This window comes from Phascolarctos cinereus, unplaced genomic scaffold (genome assembly GCF_003287225.1).
Source record: "Phascolarctos cinereus isolate Bilbo 61053 unplaced genomic scaffold, phaCin_HiC Scaffold_3;HRSCAF=262, whole genome shotgun sequence".
NCBI lineage: Eukaryota > Metazoa > Chordata > Mammalia > Diprotodontia > Phascolarctidae > Phascolarctos > Phascolarctos cinereus.
In genome coordinates this window covers 85,577,287-85,601,308 of record NW_027555736.1, presented here as the reverse complement: position 1 = coordinate 85,601,308, position 24,022 = coordinate 85,577,287, and the positions used below count along the sequence as shown (strand labels likewise).

The window sequence follows — 24,022 nt, the reverse complement described above, 5'->3', positions numbered from 1 at the left end:
CTAATACTTATGATTCCTTTCTATGATTCTATGATTCCTTTCTAACCATAACCATAACCCCAACCTTAACTCTAACCCTAACCCTAACAGCAATTGCTTAAGAGAAACTTGTTGGTGGACTTTAGGCCTCCTGCCAAACAAAATGTGTCCCGTGAAATATGATTGTGTTTAACCTTTGGACTTCATTCTTGTTACAGGTGCCACTAGGACGATTCCACCAATCCCAGGTAAGTCTGGTTCCTTTTGCACTCAGCACCAAGGCTTTCTACTTGAGGAAAACCTGCTTTCTCTAAGTGATGCAGGATGATAATGTTCCTGCTGTGATGTCCATCGCATGAGCTGAGATCATGTTGAGAAGTCCCATTTATAGCCCCAACATATCTGATCCATCTGACTGATGCTTCTGGGAAGGTTCAACAGTCGTGGTCTCTTGATCTAATGCTATTGACTGAGCTTCTTTATTACTTCATTGTTTTGAATCAGTGATTGTAATTATAATTCTTGTAGTTTTAAAAATATTGCCAAACAAAAAGCTTCCTTCTAATGTTCTATCCTATGTAATTGAATTCTTTTGGAGGCAAGCAGGCTCAAGTGACTTTTGCTCCGGGTCATCCAGCTAAGTAGGGTATAAAGCAGTATTTGAACTCAGGTCCTCCTGATGCCAGGATAAGTGATCTAGTCACAGTGTCACGAACTGCCTCTTAAATTCAATTTTAAATTATCGGGTGAGAGACGAGTACTTGTTTCTCTCACTGTCCTGTGAATCACATGTAAGCCCTGTTCTCTGCAATGTGTTAGGTGTCATTCTTACTTTTTTTTTGTTTTTTGGTTGTACGTATAGTGCCTGTTGAATTGCTCCAGATTCTATATTTTCTTGGTGATGCAATTGGGATTAAGTGACATGCCCAGGGTCACACAGGTAGTCAGGGTTGTATGTCTGAAGCCTCATTTAAACTCAGGTCCTTCTGACTCCAGGGCCAGTGCTCTATTCACTGTGCCATTTAGCTGCTCCACGAAAATACATTTATTAAGTACCTACCCTGTTCCAGGCCCTGTGCTAAGGAATTTACAAATATTGTCTCATTTGACCTCCACAACAACCCTGTGAAGTAACTTCTATTGTCATTCCCCTTTTCATAATTGAGGAAGCAGGTAGACAGAGAGTAAATGACTTTGCTAGGGTCACAAAGCTTGTAACTGTCTGTGGCTGAACTTCAACTCAGGCGTTTCTGGTTCCAAGCCCAGTGGTCTATGTACTGAGCCCCTAAATCCTCACTCTAACCCTAACCCTAACTCCAATCCATTCTAACCCTAACCCTAACCCTATCCCTATGATTCCTTTCTAACCCTAATGATTCCTTTCTAACCCTTACGATTCGTTTCTATGATTCCTTGTGATTCCTTTCTAACCCTAACCCTAAGCATAACAGTAATTGCTAAAGAGATACTTGTTGGTGGATATTAGGCATGTTGCCAAACAAAATATCTCCTGTGAAATATGATTGTGTTTAACTTTGGACTTCATTCTTCTTACAGATGCCACTACAGACTTTACATCAACCCCTCGTAAGTCTGCTTCCTTTTCTACTCAGCACCAAGGCTTTCTCCTTGAGGAAAACCTGCTTTCTCTTCTAAGTGATTCAGGATGATAATGTTCCTGCTGTGATTTCCACCCCATGAGCTGAGATCATTTTAAGAACTGCCAGTTATAGTCCCAAAGTATCTGATCCATCTGACTGATCCTTCTGGGAAGTTTCAACAGTCCTGGTCTGTTGATCTAATCCTAGTGACTGGGTTTATTTATTGCTGCATTGTTTTGAATTAGAATATGTCATTATAATTGTATAAGTTTTAAAAATATTGCCAAACAAAAAGCTTCCTTCTAATGTTCTATCATATGTAATTGAATTCTTTTGGAGGCAAGCAGGCTCAAGTGACTTTTGCTCAGGGTCATCCAGCTAAGAAGGTTCTAAAGCAGTTTTTGAACTCAGGTCCTCCTGATTCCAGGACAAGTGATCTAATCACTGTGTCACCAACTGCCTCTTAAATTCAAGTTTAAACTCTCAGGTTATAGATACGTACTTGTTTCTCTCAGTCTCCTGTGGAACACATGTAAGCCATTTTCTCTGACATGTTGTAAGGGTAGGTGCTATTCTTGCTTTTTTTTTTTGTTGATTGTACGTATAGTGACTCTTGAATTGTTCTAGATTCTATTTCCTTTTCTTTTTTTTCTGGTGAGACTCTTGGGGTTCAGTGACTTGCCCAGGGTCACACAGCTAGTCAGGGTTCTATGTCTGAGGCCTCATTTGAACTCAAGTCCTTCTGCCTGCAGGGCCAGTGCTCTATTCACTATGCCATCTAGCTGCTTCACAAGAATACATTGATAAAGCACCTACCCTGTTTCAGGCCCTGTGCTAATCAATTTACAAATATTATCTCATTGGACCTCCACAACCACCCTGTGAAGTTACTTGTATTGTCATTGCCCTTTTCCTAGTGAAGGAAAAAGGTAGACAGAGAGGAAATGACTTTCCTAGGGTCCCACAGTTACTAACTATCTATGGTTGGCTTTCAACTCAGGTGTTTCTGGCTTCAAGCCCAGTGTTGTATTCATTGAGCCCCCTAGAATGCCTCTGTTCCCTATCATCTCTAAGAGCACAATAAGCTTTTGTGTTTGGCATTTAAATGTCTTGCTATCCTGATGCCTTCCTATCTTTGCACTTATTACCTTTCTCCACATGCTACAGTTCGGGTATAAGTAGCCATGCGCCACTCCTTACACATTATACCTTATTTGCCTTCTTCTTTCCTTTTGTCCTCTGTCCTCAGCTCTGCCTACCTCGGGTTTCTCGGGCTACATTTAAGGTGACTATAAAATTGCTTTCTATAGGAAGTCCTTGCAATTCCTCTTTGTATTCTCCATGCCAAGTTTACCTTCCATCTCCTCTGCATGTAACCATTCTAAAGAATAATTCACGTATGTATCATGACTTCTATCAGAAAGTTAGCCCCTCGTTGGCACAGAAGTTTTTTGCTCTTTCTTGTCATCCCTCAGTACGTAGTAGGGTGCCCAGTGTGTGGTAACTGCTGAAGAGATACTTGTTGGTTGATTTTAGGCATCCTGCCACCAAAGTGTCTACTGTGAAATATCATTCGGTTTAAACTTTGGACTTCATTCTTCTTACAGGTGCCACTACAGCGATTCCACCAACCACTGGTAAGTCTGGTTCCTTTTGCACTCAGCGCCAAGGCTTTCTATGTGAGGAAAACTTGCTTTCTTTACTAAGTGATCTAGGAGGATAATGCTTTTTTTCTTCTGCTGGATGTCCATCGCATGAGCTGAGATCATTTGAATAACTTCCTGTGATAGCCCCAAAGTATCTGCTCCATCTGACTGATCCTTCTGGAAGTTTCAACAGTCCTGGTCCCTTGATCCAATCTTATTGCCTGAGCTTGTTTTTTGCTGCATTGTTTCTAATTAGAGTTTGTCATTATAATATTTTTAGTTTTAAAAATATGGCCAAACAAAACCCTTCTTTCTAAAGTTCTATCACATGTAGTTGAATTGTTTTGGAGGCAAGTAGAGTCAAGTGACTTTAGCTGAGGATTATAGAGCTAATAAAGGTGTAAAGTATGATTTGAACTCAGGTACTCCTCATTCCAGGACAGGAGCTCTAATCACTGTGTCACCTACTGCCTCTTTACTTTAATTTTAAATTATCAGGTTATAGACAAGTACTTGTTCCTCTCACTCTCATATGGATCACATTTAAGCCCTTTTCTCTGAAACATGGTAAGTGTAGGTGTTGTTCTTGTTTCTTCTTTTTCTTATGCCTATGGTCTTCCATATAGTGACTCTTGAAATGTTTTAGATTCTTCATTTTTATTTTTGGTGAGGCAATTGGGGTTAAGCGAGTTGGTCAGGGTCACACAGCTAGTAAGTGTCAAGTGTCTTAGACCAGATTTCGACCCATGTCTTCCTGACTGCAGGGCCAGTGCACTTTCCACTGTGCCATGTAGCTGCCCCTAAGATGAAGATTCTGAAATACAGTGTCAGCTACATGGGCCAAGATTCCCCATGTTTCTTTACCTGCTGAGGAGGCCTTTTCGCTCCAGAAAATCATCTGGAACAACTACCAATTGCCCCTTGTTCCACGTTCACTGGTGCCAACGATTGTATTATGTTCTAGAACCTGTTGTAGGACTGAGTTAGGACCACTTTGCTAGTATGACCCTGGCTGAGGGGGCAAAATGTGGACCAAGGAATCCTTGGGTATTTTTCCTACCTTCCAATTTTCGTTGTCCCTGGAGGTGCTAGATGCTTTTTGTCCTGAACCTATCATTAGGAATTATTGTGGATGTGGAGCAGGTCATTGCCATTTCATGCCAAAGAAAGAAGAGGTCCAAATTAGCTCTCAGATTTTATATGTCTTTCCAGAGAAAGGTATTTCATCATTTTTCAGGAGGAAAATAGTACTTTCTACTTACTCCTTCAATCTTCTTTCCTTTTCTTTCTTTGTTTCTTTGTTTTGTTGTTTCATTGTTTCTTTCCTTCCTTCCTTTTTCCTTCCTTCCTTCTTCCTTTCTTTTTTTCTTTCTTTCTTTCTTTCTTTCTTTCTTTCTTTCTTTCTTTCTTTCTTTCTTTCTTTCTTTCTTTCTTTCTTTCTTTCTTTCTTTCTTTCTTTCTTTAGCTTCATTTTCTTTTTGTCTTCTTCCACTCTTCTTCCTTCAATTCCTTTTATCCTTAATTTCCTCTTTTTTTTTTTTTACTATTTTCATTTGTCCCCTTTCTCCTTTGTAAGATATTTACTTCACAGACTAACCAGATCATTTTTTAAAGTTTTGATCATATACCTAAGTGGAAGTGTAGAGAGCAAAAAGGCACAATGATGAGCAAGCGATCATTTTAATACCTGACTATTTTATAGTGGTAAATTCCTGCCCATTAAGATGATACACGAGGCAGAGATGCACTTAGAACTTTTGCAAATAAAAGTTCCAGTGAAATATTCATAAGATTATGTAGGATAAATCAGGAAATTTTTTTTTTTGCTTCGGCAATCGGGGTTAAGTGACTTACACAAGGTCACACAGTTAGTAAGTGTCAATGTCTGAGGTTGGATTTCATCTCAGGTCCTCCTGACTTCAAGGCCAAAGCTGTATCCTTCACGCCATGTAGACGCCCCTTAAATCAGGGAATTTTAAGCTTCCCATGTAAATAGTCTGCTGAGCTTCAGACTAGGGAGTAACAAAGGAAGGAATAATACCTTTTGTGGATGAGATAGCCTTTTGGTATCCTTTTCATTGTGTTACTTTCACACTAAGACACCCCTAAAGGAGAGTTGCCACCTCAGCAATCTCAGCCCTTCTGAGCTTTGAGGGAAGTCTCTAAAAGCCCTGAGGTTTCATTCCTGAGGGAGGATACCGAAATGAAATTGTTCTCTCCCCCTCTCTCCCTTGGATTAGATTCTGGTCTGGCCTTGACACTGGTGAACGGAGGAGACAGATGCCAGGGTCGAGTGGAAGTCAGATACCAAGGATCCTGGGGCACCGTTTGTGATGATGACTGGGATGTGACTGATGGCAACGTTGTGTGCAGGCAGCTGGGTTGTGGATATGCTCTGTCAGCTCCAGGAAGGGCCCGTTTTGGTCAGGGCACTGGCAGAATTCTCCTGGATAACGTGCGGTGTTCCGGGTCTGAATCCTATCTGTGGTCCTGTCCCCACAATGGGTGGCTGATCCACAACTGTCGGCACAGTGAGGATGCCAGTGTCATCTGCTCAGGTATTGTCTCTCTGGCAAAGTCCTGCTGCTTCTTTTCTGCAAGGGCTCCTATGTTATAGGAGCAGGCTCCTTTTCACCTTCCTATAAATATTCATCCAATGAACTGAGACTCATATTAAGAATTCTTCTGTTAGATACATCCCCCAAGTACTTGTTCAGTCTGAGAGACCCTTCCTGACCCCTTAGATGGAACTTGTGTTCTTACCTTGTCCTAGCAACAGTGTTAATATATATCTTGTATTGTTTTAAATTAGAGCTTATTCTTATGTTTCTCTCTAATGATTTCCCTAAAGTTTTTTTCTGGCAATGTCACTTCCTGTTCAATACTTCCATTTGGTGGAAGAGAAGGGAAAGAAAACACATTTAATTTTTTTTTTTCCGTTGAGGCAGTTAGAGTTAAGTGACTTGCCCAGAGTCACACAGTTAGTCAGGGTTATATGTCTGAGGCCGCCTTTGAGCTCAGGTCCTTCTGACTCCAGGGCCAGTGCTCTATCCACTGTGCAAGAAAACACATTGTTGGACTTCCACTTCCAGGAGCCAAGATAGTGGAGTAAGAGGTGAGTCTCTCTTACTCTCCCTTATTAACCCCTGAAACCACTGAAAATATCACACCAGGAAAAACTGTGGAACAGCTGAACCGGAAGAAAGATGGGGTACAGCAGTCCAATAGCCGAGGTACCTTGAGGGATTAACTGGGAAGTGTCTTCTTGCCCTGGGGGAAGGGGAGCAGTATAGAATGGGAGGCATCCCAGCAAGCTAGCAGAAAGCCCACCTCAGCATAGTAGGAGGAGATTCTGAAGCCCAGGTGGTAGAGCAGGCAAATATGGGGAACCTGTGGAAACCAGCTCAGAAAACCATCAGGTGCCTTTGCATTCTACAGCAACTGGCTCTCCTAGTGCCTCAGCACAACTAAGGGAAGCAGCACTCCAAAGAGCCCCACCCAGGTGGATAAACACCCTACAATACCCAACTGCAAAGAGCTATAGAAAGCAAAAGGAAGGAAAGGCCTGGGTGAGTAGCAAATCTCCAGGAGCCACCCTACCTAATCCTACTCCTGGAATTCTGGTTTTGCTGTTTCCAGCCCAGCACCAGGTAAGCGGCCAGAACCCTACATACTCCACCTGCCAACATTGGAAGCCCCAGCCCAGAAAGCCAGTGACCAGGCACTAGGCTCCCAACACAAGAATGTTGGCTCAGTTCCCTCTGCTCCCCAGCAGGAGAGCCCAGTCTCTTTACAGGCCAGGAGATAAGCAAGCACCTTGAGCAAAAGGAAACATACAACAGATTCTTATCATGGGAAGAGTGAAGATCAAGGCAGAAATTCTAAAGAGGACAACATTGTGAACAAACCCACATCTGGAACTGGTGTGAAGCCCAAAAAGTCTTCTCAGAAGAGCTCAAGAAGGATTTTAAAAGTGAAATGAGAGAGGTAGAAGAAAAATGGAAAAAGAAACAAGAGGTATGTAAGAGGGAGTCAATAGTTTGGAAAAGGAAGGACAAAAGGTAAGTGTAGAAAACAAGTCCTGAAAAAATACATTTGGCCACCTGGAAATAAGTACACTGAAGAAAACAAGTCCCTAAAAATATAATTGGCCAAATACAAAATCTGAGTGAAGAAAACAATTTGTTAAAAATTAGACTTGAGTAAATGGAAGCCAATGACTGTATGAGAGAGTATGAATCAGTGAAACAAAAAGCCAAAGAATGAAAAAAAAGATGAAAATGCAAAATATCTCATTGGTAAAACAACTAACTGGGAAATTTGATCCAGGAGAGACAATTTAAAAAGTATTGGTGTAGCTGAAAATCACGAGGAAAACAAGAGCCTGAACAGTATCTTTCAGGAAATCATAAAGGAAAGCTGCCCTTAGGTCCTAGACCCAGAGGGTAAAACAGCCATAGAAAGAATCCACCGATCACCTCCTGAAAGACATCCCCCAATTGAAAACACCAAGGAATATAGGAGCCAAATTCCAAAATTAGAAGGTCAAAGAGAAAATATTGCAAGCAGCCAGAAAGAAACAATTTAAATATCCTGAGACCACAGTCAGGATTACACAGGACCTTGCACCTTCTCTATTACAAGACCATAGAGCATGGAATATGATACTCCCTAAGGCAAAGGAGCTTGGATTACAACTGAGGATGAATGACCCAGCAAAAATGAGTGTGATCTTTCAGGGGAGGAGATGGATGTTCAATGAAAGAGGGGAGTTCCATACCTTCCTGATAAAAAGACCAGAGCTCAACAGAAAATTTGATCTTCAAATACGAAACTCAAGAGAGATATGAAAAGACACAACTCATCCAGATGGTGATCTGGATGCTTCAGCATCGGCTTCTGATTCAACTGCACACATAAGTTTGCGTGATGATCCTCCCCAACAAAGAAGAGAGTCGAACACGAGAGGGGGATGTCCATCACCACGTGCATGGAGGGCAGAAGCCTGAACACACCCAATGCCCTGAGGTTTGGCTCACCAACCAGCAGTGATGACATGACCCTCAGAAGTCCAAGCATGGAGAACTGCAGTGCTGACCTGCTCCCCTGTGGAGAGTCCCCACTCAATAAAAGAATGACTAAGAATCTGTTGGCCAGCTTGTGAGAGCATGAGCAGGGAGCCATCCTCAGTGTCCCTGCTGCTCAGAACCCTGAAGATCTCCTCGTGTTTGCCAGGCTATTACATTATTTCTGGGGACGCATCACTTGGAAGAGATCGTGTACATGGAAAACATGTGGTGATCTCAACTGTGGATGTTCTTTGAGAAGTTCTGAAGTTTCCTGGTGGTCACCAGCCACTAGGACTCAGTTATTTCAGTTTTATGGTCACTTCTAAAGTGAATGGGAAGTTAGCCCCCTGCTCAGAGAAGCACTCACTGTAGAGAATTCTTTGAGCCAGCAAGGGCCAGAGGGGATGGCGAGGCATTCCACAAAAAGAGTGGCTATCTTGTTACCACGGTTGGTTTCCTCTCAGGCTCTAAGTTGGCCCTTCCTCTTATTCCTCCTTTTGTGAAGCAGAATGACTGTGTGCATTCCTAAGGAGTACAGTATTAGTGAGATCGAAAGGCCCACTTCTTTGGACCTTGAATTTTGGATATAGGTGGCGGGAAGAGTATTTGGTGGCTCAGTTAAGCTTGAGGAAAGTGCCCTCAAGTAACATGACTTTAATTCACATGTTAGCTTCCTAATCTGGAATCAGGTATAGGCTCTAACTCAGCTTGAGCCTAGTGCTGGATTGTGGCATGGTGACTCCCTCCAGCCATCAGCCCTTCTTCTTAGCTTGCCAGTCATTCCTGGACCTGTGGCCATCCTATGTATTTGGTAGTTATCAGCCTCGGGTTGGTGGGGTAGGGAAAGCTGAGAAGCCTTCCTTTCCCTGCTTGAGTAGTGTATGATTTTTGTAAGGTTCTCTTAAAGGCTAATCTTCCCAACCCAACCATGGTTCATCCCCAGAGCTAAGAGGCTGTTGAGAATGCTGTGGGGAAATAAAAGAGCCAGGAATTATCTTTCTAGCTACTCTGTCTCATGCCTTTCCCCTGTCCTTTATAATTGTCATTCAGCTTCTGTATGGAGTACCCTCCCCCCCTTTTAAGAGGGGTACAGTCCCTTGATAAATTCCACCCCGCCCATTCTCAAAGAATCCATTATAGTAAACCTGGCTCAATCCTTGGGACCCTTCCTATGGAGATTGGCCTGAATGCCTTGACAGTGAGGGACTGCAGCTAGCCAGCAGACCCATAAGTATTAGCGATAAGGCAACGAACGGGAAAACAAGAGTTTGTCTCCATACTGCGGCAGCCACCCCTGATGTGATTCACAGCTAATTACGTCCTTTTTGTCAGAGCCTCTTCCATGCTCTGTCTGCGGAAGGAACACAAACTTATGTAAAAAAAAAGAAAAAGAGAATAATAAGAAAAATTCATTTATTAGACTCCTTTTTCCTGGCACTGTTCTAATCAATTTGCAAATGTTATCTCATTTGACCTGCACAACAATGCTGTGAGGTAACTTGTATTGGTATTCCCCTTTTCCTAATTGAGGAAACTGGTAGAAAGAGAGTAAATGACTTTGCTAGGGTACCAAATCTAGTCAGTATCTGTGGTTGAATTTCAACTCAGGCCTTTCTGACTCCAAGCTCTGTGGTCTATCTATTGAGCCCCTAAACCCTAAACCCAACCCTAACCTGAACCCTAACCCTGACACTAACCTCAGTCATTTCTAACCCTGTCTTTTCTAACCTTAACCATAACCCTAACCCTAACCCTATGATTACATTCTAACCCTAATGATTCCTTTTTAATCCTTTCTAACCCTAATGATTCATCATCACTCCTTTTATGATCCCTTATGATTCCTTTCTCACCCTAATCCTATCTGTAACCCTAACCCCCTAACCCTAGCACTCATTGTTTAAGAGATACTTGTTGGTACATTTTAGGTATCCTGCCAAGCAAAATGTTTACTGTGAAATATGATTGTGTTTAAACTTTGGACTTCCTTCTTTTTACAGGTGCCACTACAGCGATTCCACCACCCATTGGTAAGTCTGGTTCCTTTTGCACTCAGCACCAAGGCTTTGTACTTGAGGAAATCCTGCTTTCTTTACTAAGAGGTCCAGGACTATAATGCTTTTTTCTCCTGCTGTGATGTGCATCCGATGAGCTGAGATCATGTTAAGAACTCCCAGTTATAACCCGAAAGTATCTGATCCACCTGACTGATCCAATTGGGAAGTTTCGGCAGTCGTGGTCTCTTCATCTAATGCTATTGACTGAGCTTCTTTATTGCTTCATTGTTCTGAATTAGAGTTTTTCATTATAATTCTATAAGTGTTAGAAATATTGCCAAACATATACCTTTTTTCTGAAGTTCTATCTTAGGTAGTTTAATTCTTTTGGAGGCAAGCAGGGTCAAGTGACTTCTGCTCAGGGACATGCAGCTAAGAAGGGTCTAAAGCAGTGTTTGAACACAGGTCCTCCTGATTCCAGGACAAGTGATCTGATCACTGTGTCACCAACTGCCTCTTAAATTCGATTTAAATTATCAGGTTATAGAAAATTACTTGTTTCTTTCACTCTCCTGTGAATCACATGTAGGCCCTTTTCTCTGTTTTAAGTGTATGTGTTATTCTTGCATTTTTTTTTTTTTGGTTGTATGTATAGTGACTCTTGATTTGTTCTAGATGTTATTTTTTTCTTTTTGGTGAGGCACTTGGGGTTAAGTGACTTGCCCAGGGTCATACAGATAATCAGGGTTCTGTGCCTGAGGCCTCATTTAAACTCAAGTCCTTCTGACTCCAGGGCCAGTGCTCCATTCACTGTGCCATCTAGGTGCTCCAAGAAAAAGATATTTATTAAGAACCTCCCCTGTCTCAAGCCATGTGCTAATCAGTTTACAAATATTATCTCATTTAACCCCCACAACAACCCTGTGAAGTACCTTTTCTTGTCATTCCCCTTTTCCTAGTTAAGGAAAAAGGTAGACAGAGAGTAAATGACTTTACTAGGGTCAGAAAGTTAGTAACTCTCTATGGTTGGATTTCAACTCAGGTCTTTCTGGCTCCAAGCCCAGTGCTCTATTAATTGAGCCCCCTAGAATGCCTCTGTTCCCTATTATCTGTGACATCAAAATCAGCTTTTCTGGTTGGCATGTCAATGTCTGGCGATCCTGATCCCTTCCTATCTTTGCACTTAGTACCTTTCCCCTCATGCTACAGTTTGGGGGTAAGTAGCTCTGCGCCACTCCTTACACATTATGCCTTATTTGCCTTCTCCTTTCCTTGTGTCCTCCCTCCTCACTTCTGCCTACCTCTGGTTGCTCAGGCTACCTTGAAGATGCCTATAAAATTGCTTTCCCTAGGAAGTCCTTGCAATTCCTCTTTGTATTCTCCATGCCAAGTTTACCTTCCATCTCCTCTGCATGTAGCTATTCTAAAGAATAATTCATGTATGTATCATGACTTCTATCAGAAAGCAAGCCCCTCATTGGCATAGAAATGTTCTATTCTTTCTTGTCATTCCTTAGTGCGTAGTAGGGTGCCCAGTGTGTGGTAACTGCTGAAGAGATACTTGTTGGTGGATTTTAGGCATCCTGCCACCAAAATGTCTGCTGTGCAATAGGATTGTGTTTAAACTTTGGACTTCCTTCTTTTTACAGGTGCCACTACAGTGATTCCACCACCCATTGGTAAGTCTGTTTCCTTTTGCACCCAGCACCAAGACCTTCTACTTGAGGAAAACCTGCTTTCTTTATTAAGTGATCTAGGGGGATAATGCTTTTTTTCTTCTGCTGGATGTCCATCGCATGAGCTGAGATCATTTGAATAACTTCCTGTGATAGCCCCTAAGTATCTGCTCCATCTGACTGATCCTTCTGGAAGTTTCAACAGTCCTGGTCTCTTGATCCAATCTTATTGACTAAGCTTGTTTTTTGGTGCATTGTTTTGAATTAGAGTTTGTCGTTATAATTCTTTTAGTTTTAAAAATATGGCCAAACACAACCCTGCTTTCTAAAGTTCTGTCACATGTAGTTTCAATTGTTTTGGAGGCAAGCAGAGTCAAGTGACTTTAGCTGAGTATTGTACAGCTAATAAAGGTCTAAAGCAGGATTTGAACTCAGGTCCTCCTCATTCCAGGACAGGAGCTCTAATCACTGTGTCACCTACTGCCTCTTTACTTTAATTTTAAATTATCAGGTTATAGACAAGTACTTGTTCCTCTCACTCTCATATGGATCACATTTAAGCCCTTTTTTCTGAAACATAGTAAGTGTAGGTGCTGTTCTTGTTTCTTCTTTTTCTTATACCTATGGTTTTCCATATAGTGACTCTTGAAATGTTTTAGATTCTTCATTTTTATTTTTGGTGAGGCAATTGGGGTTAAGTGACTTGGTTAGGGTCACACAGCTGGTAAGTCTCAAGTGTCTTAGACCGGATTCCAACTTATGTCTTCCTGACTGCAGGGCCAGTGCTCTATCCACTGTGTCATGTAGCTGCCCCTGAGATGAAAATTCTGAAACACAGTGTCAGCTACATGGGCCAACTTTCCCCATGTTTCCTTACCTGCTGAGGAGGCCTTTTCGCTCCTGAATATCATCTGGAACAACTACCAATTGCCCCTTGTTCCACGTTCACTGGTGCCAACGATTGTATTATGTTCTAGAACCTGTTGTAGGACTGAGTTAGGACCACTTTGCTAGTATGACCCTGGCCGAGGAGGCAAAATATGGACAAAGGAATCCTAGGGTATCTTTCCTACCTTCCAATTTTCGTTGCCCCTGGAGGAGCTGGATGTTTTTTCTCCTGAAACTATCATTAGGAATTATTGTGGATGTGGAGCAGGTCATTGCCATTTCATGCCAAAGAAAGAAGAGGTCCAAATTAGCTCTCAGATTTTATATTTCTTTCCAGAGAAAGGTATTCATCACTTTCAGGAGGAAAATAGTACTTTCTATTTACTCCTTCAATCTTCTTTCTTTCTTCCTTTCTTTCTTTCTTTCTTTCTTTCTTTCTTTCTTTCTTTCTTTCTTTCTTTCTTTCTTTCTTTCTTTCTTTCTTTCTTTCTTTCTTTCTTTCTTTCTTTCTTTCTTTCTTTCTTTCTTTCTTTCTTTCTTTCTTTCTTTCTTTCTTTCCTTCTTGTTTTCTTTCTTTCTTCTTTTGCTTTATTTTCTTTTTGTCTTCTTCCACTCTTCTTCCTTCATTTCCTTTTATCCTTCATTTCTTCTTCTTCTTTTTTTTTTTTTTTACTATTTTTACTTCTCTCCTTTCTCCTGTGTTAGATATTTCCTTCATAGACTAACCAGATCATTCTTTTAAAGTTTTGGTCATATACCTAACTGGAAGTGTAGAGAACAAAAAGGAACAATGATGAACAAACGATCATCTTAATACCTGATTGTTTTGTAGTGGGAAATTCTTGCCCATTAAGATGATACGGGAGGTAGAGACACACTTACACCTTTTGTTAATAACAATTCCAGTGAGGTCTTCATAATATTATGTAGGATAAATCAGGAATTTTTTTTTTTTGCTTAGGCAATTGGGGTTAAGTGACTTACACAAGGTCACACAGTTAGTAAGTGTCATTGTCTGAGGTTGGATTTCATCTCAGGTCCTCCTGACTTTAAGGCCAAAGCTGTCTCCTTTATGCTATGCAGACACCCCTTAAATCACGGAATTTTAAGCTTCCCATGTATATAGTCTGCTGAGCTTCAGACTAGGGAGTAAGAATGGAAGGAATAATACCTTTTGGGAATGGGATAGCCTTTTGGTATCCTTTTCATTGTGTTACTTTCACACTAAGACACCCCTAAAGGAGAGTCCCCACCTCAGCAATCTCAGCCCCTTCTGAGCTTTGAGGGAAGTCTCTAAAAGCCCTGGGATTTCATTCCTGAGGAAGGACACTGAAATGAAATTGTTCTCTCCCCTTGTCTCCCTTGGATTAGATTCTGGTCTGGCCTTGACACTGGTGAACGGAGGAGACAGATGCCGGGGTCGAGTGGAAGTCAGATATCAAGGATCCTGGGGCACTGTTTGTGATGATGACTGGGATGTGACTGATGGCAACGTTGTGTGCAGGCAGCTGGGTTGTGGATATGCTCTGTCAGCTCCAGGAAGGGCCCGTTTTGGTCAGGGCACTGGCAGAATTCTCCTGGATAACGTGCGGTGTTCCGGGTCTGAATTCTATCTGTGGTCCTGTCGCCACAATGGGTGGCTGATCCACAACTGTCGGCACAGTGAGGACGCCAGTGTCATCTGCTCAGGTATTGTCTCTCTGGCAAAGTCCTGCTGCTTCTTTTCTGCAAGGGCTCCTATGTTATAGGAGGAGGCTCCTTTTCACCTTCCTATTAATAGTCATGCAATGAACTGAGGCTCATATTAAGAATTCTTCTGTTAGATACATCCCCCAAGTACTTGTTCAGTCTGACAGACCCTTCCTGACCCCTTGCATGGAACTTGTGTTCTTACCTTGTCCTAGCAACACTGTTAATATATATCTTGTATTGTTTTAAATTAGAGCTTATTCTTATGTTTCTTTCTAATGATTTCCTTAAAGTTTTTTTTCTGTCAATGTCACTTCCTGTTCAATACCTCCATTTGGTGGAAGAGAAGGGAAAGAAAACACATTTAATTTTTTTTCCTTTGAGGCAGTTAGGGTTAAGTGACTTGCCCAGAGTCACACAGCTAATCAGGGTTGTATGTGTGAGGCTGCATTTGAGCTCAGGTCCTTCTGACTCCAGGGCCAGTGCTCTATCCACTGTGCAAGAAAACACATTGTTGGACTTCCACTTCCAGGAGTCAAGATAGTGGAGTAAGAGGTGAGTCCCTCTTACTCTCCCTTATTAACCCCTGAAACCACTGAAAATATCACCCCAGGAATAACCGTGGAACAGCTGAACCAGAAGAAAGATGGGGTACAGCAATCCAGTAGCCCAGGTAGCTTGAGGGATCAATTGGGAAGTGTCTTCTTGCCCTGGTGGAAGGGGAACAGTACAGAATGGGAGGCATCCCAGCAAGCTAGCAGAAAGCCCACCTCAGCATAGTAGGAGGAGATCCTGAAGCCCAGGTGGTAAAGCAAGCAAATGCTAACACCTGGATCTCTGAGTGCCTCAGTGAGGCCAGGGGAACCAGTGCAAACCTGTTCAGAAAACCACCAGGTGCCTTGGCATTCTACAGCAGCTGACTCTCCTAGGGCCTCAGCACAACTAAGGGAAGCAGCTCTCTAAGGGTCCCCGCCAGGTGGATGAACACCCTACAAAATCCCACTGAAAAGAGCTGAAGAAAGCAAGAGGAAGGAAGGGCCTGGGTGAGTAGGAAATCTCCAAGAGCCACCTTACCCAGTTCTACTCCTGCAGTTCCAGTTTTGCTGTTTCCAGCCCAGCACCTGGTAAGCTGCCAGAAACCTACAGCATCTACCTGACAACATTGCAGGCCCCAGGCCACAAAGCCAGTGACCAGGCCGCTAGGCTCCCAACACAAGAAACTTGGGTCAGTTCCCTCTGCTCCTCAGCAGGAGAGCCCAGTCTCTTTACAGGCCAGGAGATAAGGAAACACCTTGAGCAATAGGAAACATACAACAGATTGTTATCATGGCAAGAGTGAAGATCAAGGCAGAAATTCTAAAGAGGACACCATTGTCAACAAAGCACATCTGGAACTGGTGTGAAGCCCCAAAACGTCTTCTCAGAAGAGCTCAAGAAGGATTCTAAAAGTGAAATGAGAGAGGTAGAAGAAAAATGGAAATAGAAACAAGAGGTATGCAAGAGAGAGTCAATAGTTTGGAAAAGGAAGGAGAAAAATAAAGTGTAGAAAACAAGTGCTTAAAAAATACCGTTGGCCAACTGGAAAAAAGTACACCGAAGAAAACAAGTGCCTAAAAATACAATTGGCCAAATGGGGAAGGAGATACAAAATCTAACAGAAGAAAACAATTTGTTAAAAATTAGAATTGAGCAAATGGAAGCCAATGACTGTATGAGAGAGTATGAATCAGTCAAACAAAAAGCAAAAGAATGAAAAAAATAGATGAAAATGTAAAATATCTCATTGGAAAAACAACTGACCAGGAAAATTGATCCAGGAGAGACGATTTAAAAATTATTGGTCTAGACTTCCCCTTCCGGGAGCCAAGATGGCGGAGTGAAAAGGTGGTCGCTCTTACTGTCCCCTATCAACCTCTGAAAACCCAGGAAATATCACCCCAGAATAAAAAACCCTGGAACACCTGAACTAGAAGAAGGACGAGAAGCAGCAGTGCAGCAGCCCAGCAAAGGGGTCTCCCAGTGCCTCAGCAAAAATAAGGGAGGGAGAACTACAAGGGGCCCCAGGCGTACAAGTACCCTGGAGCATTCATCTGATCAGATGTGAAGAAAACAACCTAAAGGCTTCTTAAAGCCCCAGTGTTGCTGATTCCAACCTAACACAAGGTGAGCTGTAGGAGCCCTGAAGCCTCCAATTGTGAAGAAATCCTGAAGCCCAGGTGGTAGAGCAGGCAAACACCAACACCTGGATCTCCGAGTGCCTCATTGAGGGTGGGAACCAGTGGAAACCAGCTCAGAAAACCACCAGGAGCCTCGGCACTCCAGCAAAGGAATCTCCCAGTGCATTAGCAGAAAGAGGGAGACAACACTGCAGGGGCCCCAGGCAGATAAACATCCTGCAGCAACCATCTAATAGGAGCTGAAGAAAGCTAAAGGAAAGGAAAAGCAGGCAACCTAGAATTGCCTGAAAGTTCCAGCCTTGCTGATTCCAGCCCAACACAAGGTAAGCTGCCAGAAACCTACAGCCTCCAATTCCCAGCATAAGAGGCCCCAGCACACAAAGCCAGTGACCAAGACCTAGGCTCCCAACACAAGAAGCTTGGGTCAGTACCCTCTGTTCCCCAGCAGGAGAGCTCAATCTCTTTAAAGGCCAGGGAATAAAGAAACACCATGAGTAAAAAGAAACGTACCATAGATTCATATTATGAGAAGAGTGAAGATCAAGACAGAAATTCTGAAGAGGACAACATTGTCAACAAACCCACATCTGCAACAACAAAAGGGAATATGAACTGGTCTGAAGCCCAAAAAGCCTTCTTAGAAGAGCTCAAGAAGGATTTTAATAGTCAAATGAGAGAGGTAAAAGAGTCCTTCAAAAATACAATTGGCCATTGGAAAAAAAATACACTGAAGAAAACAAGTCCCTAAAAAACACAATTGGCCAATTGAAGGAAGGACAAAAACTAACAGAAGAGTACACTGAAGAAAACAAGTCCCTAAAAAACACAATTGGCCAGTTGAAGAAGGAAGTACAAAATCTAACAGAAGAGTATACTGAAGGAAACAAGTCCCTAAAAAACACAATTGGCCAGTTGAAGAAGGAAGTACAAAAACTAACAGAAGAAAACAATCTGTTAAAAACTAGAATTGGACAAATGGAAACTAATGTCTCTAGGAGAGAGCAAGAATCAGTCAAACAAAAAAAAAATGAAAAAATAGATGAAAATGTAAAATACCTCATCAGTAAAACAACCGACCTGGAAAATCGACTCAGGAGAGACAATTTAAAAATTATTGGACTACCTGAAAATCATGATGAAAAAAAGAGCCTGGACAGTATCTTTCAGGAAATCATAAAGGAAAACTGCCCAGAAGTCCTAGAACCAGAAGGGAAAATAACCATAGAAAGAATCCACCGATCACCACCTGAAAGAGATCCCAAATTGACAACGCCAAGAAATATAATAGCAAAATTCCAAAATTACCAGATGAAAGAGAAGGTGCTGCAAGCAGCCAGAAAGAAAGAATTTAAATATCATGGAACCACAGTCAGGATTACACAGGACCTTGCAGCTTCTACATTAAAAGACCGCAGGGCATGGAACATGATATTCCGTAAGGCAAAGGAGCTTGGAATGCAGCCAAGGATCAATTACCCAGCAAAAATGAGCATCATTTTTCAAGGGAGGAGGTGGATATTCAACGAAATAGGAGACTTCCAAACTTTCCTGATAAAAAGACCAGAGCTCAACAAAAAATTTGATCTTCAAGTACAGGACTCAAGAAGGACTTAAAAAGGTAAATGGGACAGAAGGATACAATATGTTGTTAATAAGGGGGGGGCTGTTTAAACCCCTACAAGGGAATATGAGACTTGCAACCCTTGAGAACTGTATTGTTATTACACCTTGTTAAAGGAGTATACATAAAGAGGGTGGATATTAGTTGACTTTGATGTAATGATAAAAAAAATCTAATCAAGTGGGTTAAATGGATCCAAATAAGTGGATCAATCTGATCTTAGAAAATGTACTGAGAAAGGAGGAGGCAGACAAGGGTAAATTACATTACAGGAAAAGACACAAAATCCTATTACAGCAGAGGGAAAGAAGGGGGGGAGCATTGTTTGAACCTTACTCTCATCAGATTTGGCTCAAGAAGGGCATAATATAATCAGTTAGGTATAGAAATCTAACTTGCCCTATAGGCAGTAGGAGGGAAAAGGGGAAAGAAAAGGGAGGGGGAAAGAAAAGGGAGGGGGAAAGAAGGGAGGGAAGAAGCAGTAAGACTAAAGGGAAGAAAAGGGAAAGGGATAATGAAAGGGGAGAGGGACTGAAGGAGGCGGTGGTCAAAAGCAAAACACTAGTGAAGAGCAGAAAGGAAAAAGGAGAAAGAAAAGCATAAATGGGGGAAAAGGATGGAGAAAAAGACACAGATAGTAATCATAACTGTGAATGTGAATGGGATGAACTCTCCCATAAAACAGAAAGGATTGCAGAATGGATTAAAAACCATAATCCTACAATATGTTGTTTACAGGAAACACATTTGAAAAAGAGTGACACATACAGGGTAAAGGTAAAAGGCTGGAGCAGAATATATTATGCGTCAGCTGAAGAAAAAAGCAGGGGTAGCAATCCTGATCTCAGACAAAGCAAAAGCAAAAATAGATCTAATCAAAAGAGATAAGGAAGGAAACTACATCCTGCTAAAAGGCACCATAGACAATGAAGTAATATCATTACTAAATATATATGCACCAAATGGTATAGCATCCAGATTCCTACAGGAGAAGTTCAGGGAGTTGCAGAAAGAAATACACAGCAAAACTACACTAGTGGGGGACCTGAACCTCCCCCTCTGCACTAGATAAGTCTAACCACAAAATAAACAAGAAAGAAGTTAAGGAGGTGAATAGAACATTAGAAAAGTTAGGTATGATAGACCTCTGGAGAAAACTGAATGGGGATAGAAAGGAATATACTTTTTTCTGCAGTACATGGCACATACACAAAAATTGACCATGTACTAGGGCATAAAAACCTCACAATCCAATGCAGAAAGGCAGAAATATTAAATGCATCCTTTTCAGATCATGATGCAATAAAAATTATATGTAATAAAGGGCCATGGAAAGATAGACTAAAAAATAATTGGAAACTAAATAATCTAATCCTAAAAAATGATTGGGTCAAACAACAAATCATAGAAACAATCAATAATTTCATTCAAGAGAATGACAATAATGAGACAACATACCAAAACCTATGGGATGCAGCGAAAGCAGTTCTTAGGGAAAGTTTTATATCTCTAAATGCTTACATAAATAAAATAGAAAAAGAGGAGATTAATGAATTGGGCATACAACTAAAAAAACTAGAAAAAGAACAAATTAAAAATCCTCAACTAAACACCAAATTAGAAATATTGAAAACCAAAGGAAAAATTAATAAAATTGAAATTAAGAAAACTATTGAACTAATAAATAAAACTAAGAGCTGGTTTTATGAAAAAACAATAAAATAGATAAGCCTTTGGTTAATTTAATTAAAAAAAAAAAGAAGAAAACCAAATTACTAGTATCAAGAATGAAAAGGGTGAAGCTACCACCAAGGAAGAGGAAATTAAAACAATAATTAGGAATTATTTTGCCCAACTGTATGCCAACAAATTTGACAATCTTAGTGAAATGGATACATATTTACAAAAATATAAATTGCCCAGATTAACGAAGAGGAAGTAAAATACTTAAATAACCCCATCTCAGAAAAAGAAATTGAACAAGCCATTGATGAACTCCCTAGGAAAAAATCTCCAGGGCCAGATGGATTTACATGTGAATTCTATCAAACATTTAAAGAACAATTAATTCCAATACTATATAGACTATTTGGGAAAATAGGTGAAGAAGGAGTCTTACCAAATTCTTTTTATGATACAAATATGGTGTTGATACCTAAACCAGGAAGAGTCAAAATAGAGAAAGAAAATTATAGACCAATTTCTCTAATGAATATAGATGCAAAAATTTTAAACAAAATACTAGCAAGTAGATTGCAGCAACTTATCACAAGAATAATACACTATGACCAGGTAGGATTTATACCAGGAATGCAGGGTTGGTTCAATATTAGGAAAACTATCAGCATCATTGAGCATATCAACAACAAAACCAACAGAAACCACATGATCATCTCAATAGATGCAGAAAAAGCTTTTGATAAAATACAACACCCATTCCTATTAAAAACACTAGAAAGCATAGGTATAAATGGAGTCTTCCTTAAAATAATAAATAGCATTATCTAAAACCTTCAGCAAGCATTATATGTAATGGGGACAGGCTAGAAGCATTTCCAATAAGATCGGGGGTGAAACAAGGATGTCCATTATCACCACTGTTATTCAATATTGTACTGGAAATTAGCTTTAGCAATAAGAGAAGAAAAAGAAATTGAAGGCATTAGAATAGGCAAAGAAGAAACAAAGCTATCACTCTTTGCAGATGACATGATGATATACTTAGAGAATCCTAGAGAATCAAGTAAAAAACTACTTGAAATAATAAACAACTTTAGCAAAGTTGCAGGCTATAAAATAAACCCACATAAATCATCAGCATTTCTATATATTACCAACAAAGCCCAACAGCAAGAGATAGAAAGAGAAATCCCATTTAAACTTACTGTAGACATTATAAAATATTTAGGAGTCTACCTCCGAAACAAACCCAGGAACTCTATGAACACAATTACAAAACACTTTTCACACAAATAAAATCAGATCTAAATAATTGGAAAAACATCAGTTGCTCATGGGTAGGCCGAGCTAATATAATAAAAATGACAATCCTACCTAAGCTAATTTACTTATTCAGTGCCATACCAATCAAACTACCAAAAAATTATTTTATAGAGTTAGAAAAAATAATAACAAGATTCATTTGGAAAAACAAAAGGTCCAGAATATCAAAGGAACTAATGAAAAGAAATGCAGGGGAAGGTGGCCTAGCAATTCCAGATCTTAAATTGTATTATAAAGCAGCAATCATCAAAACTGCTTGGTACTGGCTAAGAAATAGGGAGGTGGATCAGTGGAATAGGTTAAATATGCAAGACACAGTAGTCAATGACTATAGTAATCTATTATTTGATAAACCCAAAGACCCCAGCTTCTGGGATAAGAACCCACTCTTTGAAAAAAACTGCTGGGAAAACTGGAAAAGAGTATGGCAGAAACTAGGCATAGACCCAAATCTCACACCATATACCAAAATAAAGTCAAAATGGGTTCAGGACTTAGATATAAAGGCTGATACCATAAGTAAACTGGGAGAACAAGGAATAGTTTACCTATCAGATCTATGGAGAACAGAAGAATTCATGACCAAACAGGAGATAGAGAACATTATGAAAAGCAAAATGGATAATTTTGATTACATTAAATTGAAAAGTTTTTGCACAAACAAAGCCAATGCAACTAAGATTAGAAGGAAGGTAGAAAATTGGGAAAGAATTTTTACAACCAGTCTCTCTGATAAAGGCCTCATTTCTAAAATATATAGAGAATTAAGACAAATTTATAAGAACACAAGCCATTCCCCAATTGATAAATGGTCAAAGGATATGAACAGACAGTTCTCAGATGAAGAAATTAAAGCCATCTATAGTCATATGAAAAAATGCTCTAAATCGTTATTGATTAGAGAAATGCAAATCAAAACAACTCTGAGGTACCACATCACACCTATCAGATTGGCCAACATGACAAAACAGGAAAATGATAAATGTTGGAGAAGATGTGGGAAAATTGGAACACTAATACATTGTTGGTGGAGTTGTGAAATGATCCAACCATTTTGGAGAACAATTTGGAACTATGCCCAAAGGGCTACAAAAATGTGCATACCCTTTGATCCAGCAATAGCACTTCTAGGGCTATATCCCAAAGAGATCAAACAAATGGGAAAAGGACCCACATGTACAAAAATATTCATAGCAGCTCTTTTTGTGGTGGCAAAGAATTGGAAATTGAGAGGATGCCCATCAATTGGGGAATGGCTGAGCAAGTTGTGGTATATGAATGTAATGGAATACTATTGTGCTATAAGAAATGATGAACATGCTGATTTCAGAAAAACCTGGAAAGACTTATATGGTCTGATGCTGAGTGAAGTAAGCAGAACCAAAAGAAGTTTGTACACAATAACAGCCACGTTATGCAATGACTAAGAATGTCAAACTGCACCATTCTCAGCATTACAAGGATCTAAGATATCTCCAGAGACCACAGGATGGAAAATGTTGTCCACATCCAAAGAAAGAACTATGGAATTCGAATCGCTATCACTTATTTTTACCTTGTGTTGAGTTTTGTTTCATCTTTCTGATGGTTCCTCTTATTGGTTTTAATTTTTACTTACAACTTCACTAATGTGAAAATAGGCTTAATGGGTATGTAAATGTAAAGCCTATGTCAGATTGTGTGCCTTCTTGGGGAGGGTGGGGGGAAGGAAAAGGGAGAAAAATTTTCAACTCAAAAGCATATGGAAAAAAACATAAAAAAAAAAGAAAAAAATTATTGGTCTAGCTGAAAATCACAAGGAAAACAAGAGCCTGGACAGTATCTTTCAGAAAGTCATAAAGGAAAGCTGCCCTGAGGTCCTAGACCCAGAGGGTAAAACAGCCATAGAAAGATTCCACCGATCACCTCCTGAAAAACATCCCCAATTGAAAACACCAATGAATATAGTAGCCAAATTCCAAAATTACCAGGTCAAAGAGAAAATACTGCAAGCAGCTGGAGAGAAAGAATTTAAATATCCTGACACTACAGTCAGGATTTCACAGGTCCTTGCACCTTCTATATTACAAGACCGTAGGGCATGGAATATGATACTCCCTAAGGCAAAGGAACTTGGATTACAACTGAGGATGAATGACCCAGCAAAAATGAGCATGATCTTTCAGGGGAGGAGATGGATGTTCAATGAAAGAGGGGACTTCCATACCTCTCTGATAAAAAGACCAGAGCTCAACAGAAAATTTGATCTTCGAATACAAAACTCAAGAGAGATATGAAAAGACACAACTCATCCAGATGGTGATCTGGATGCTTCAGCATCGGCTTCTGATTCAACTGCACACATAAGTTTGCGTGATGATCCTCCCCAACAAAGAAGAGGGTCGAACATGAGAGGAGGATGTCCATCACCACGTGCATGGAGGGCAGAAGCCTGAACACACCCAATGCCCTGAGGTTTGGCTCACCAACCAGCAGTGATGACATGACCCTCAGAAGTCCCAGCATGGAGAACTGCAGTGCTGACCTGCTCCCCTGTGGAGACTGCCCACTGAATAAAAGAATGACTGAGAATCTGTTGGCCAACTTGTCAGAGCATGAGCAAGGAGCCATCCTCAGTGTCCCTGCTGCTCAGAACTCTGAAGATTTCCACATGTTTCCCAGGCTATTATGTTATTT

The 24,022-nt window shown here is 40.7% G+C and overlaps 1 protein-coding gene across 1 annotated transcript in view; it reads left to right on the top strand.

Annotated features, from left to right (window-relative positions):
- DMBT1 (deleted in malignant brain tumors 1) overlaps positions 1-24,022 on the top strand; it is a 181,104-nt gene that overhangs the window by 116,587 nt on the left and 40,495 nt on the right. The window contains 2 exon segments of the mRNA XM_078151612.1: positions 5,374-5,784; positions 14,135-14,545. Of these exon segments, the coding sequence (XP_078007738.1) occupies positions 5,374-5,784; positions 14,135-14,545 (822 nt within the window).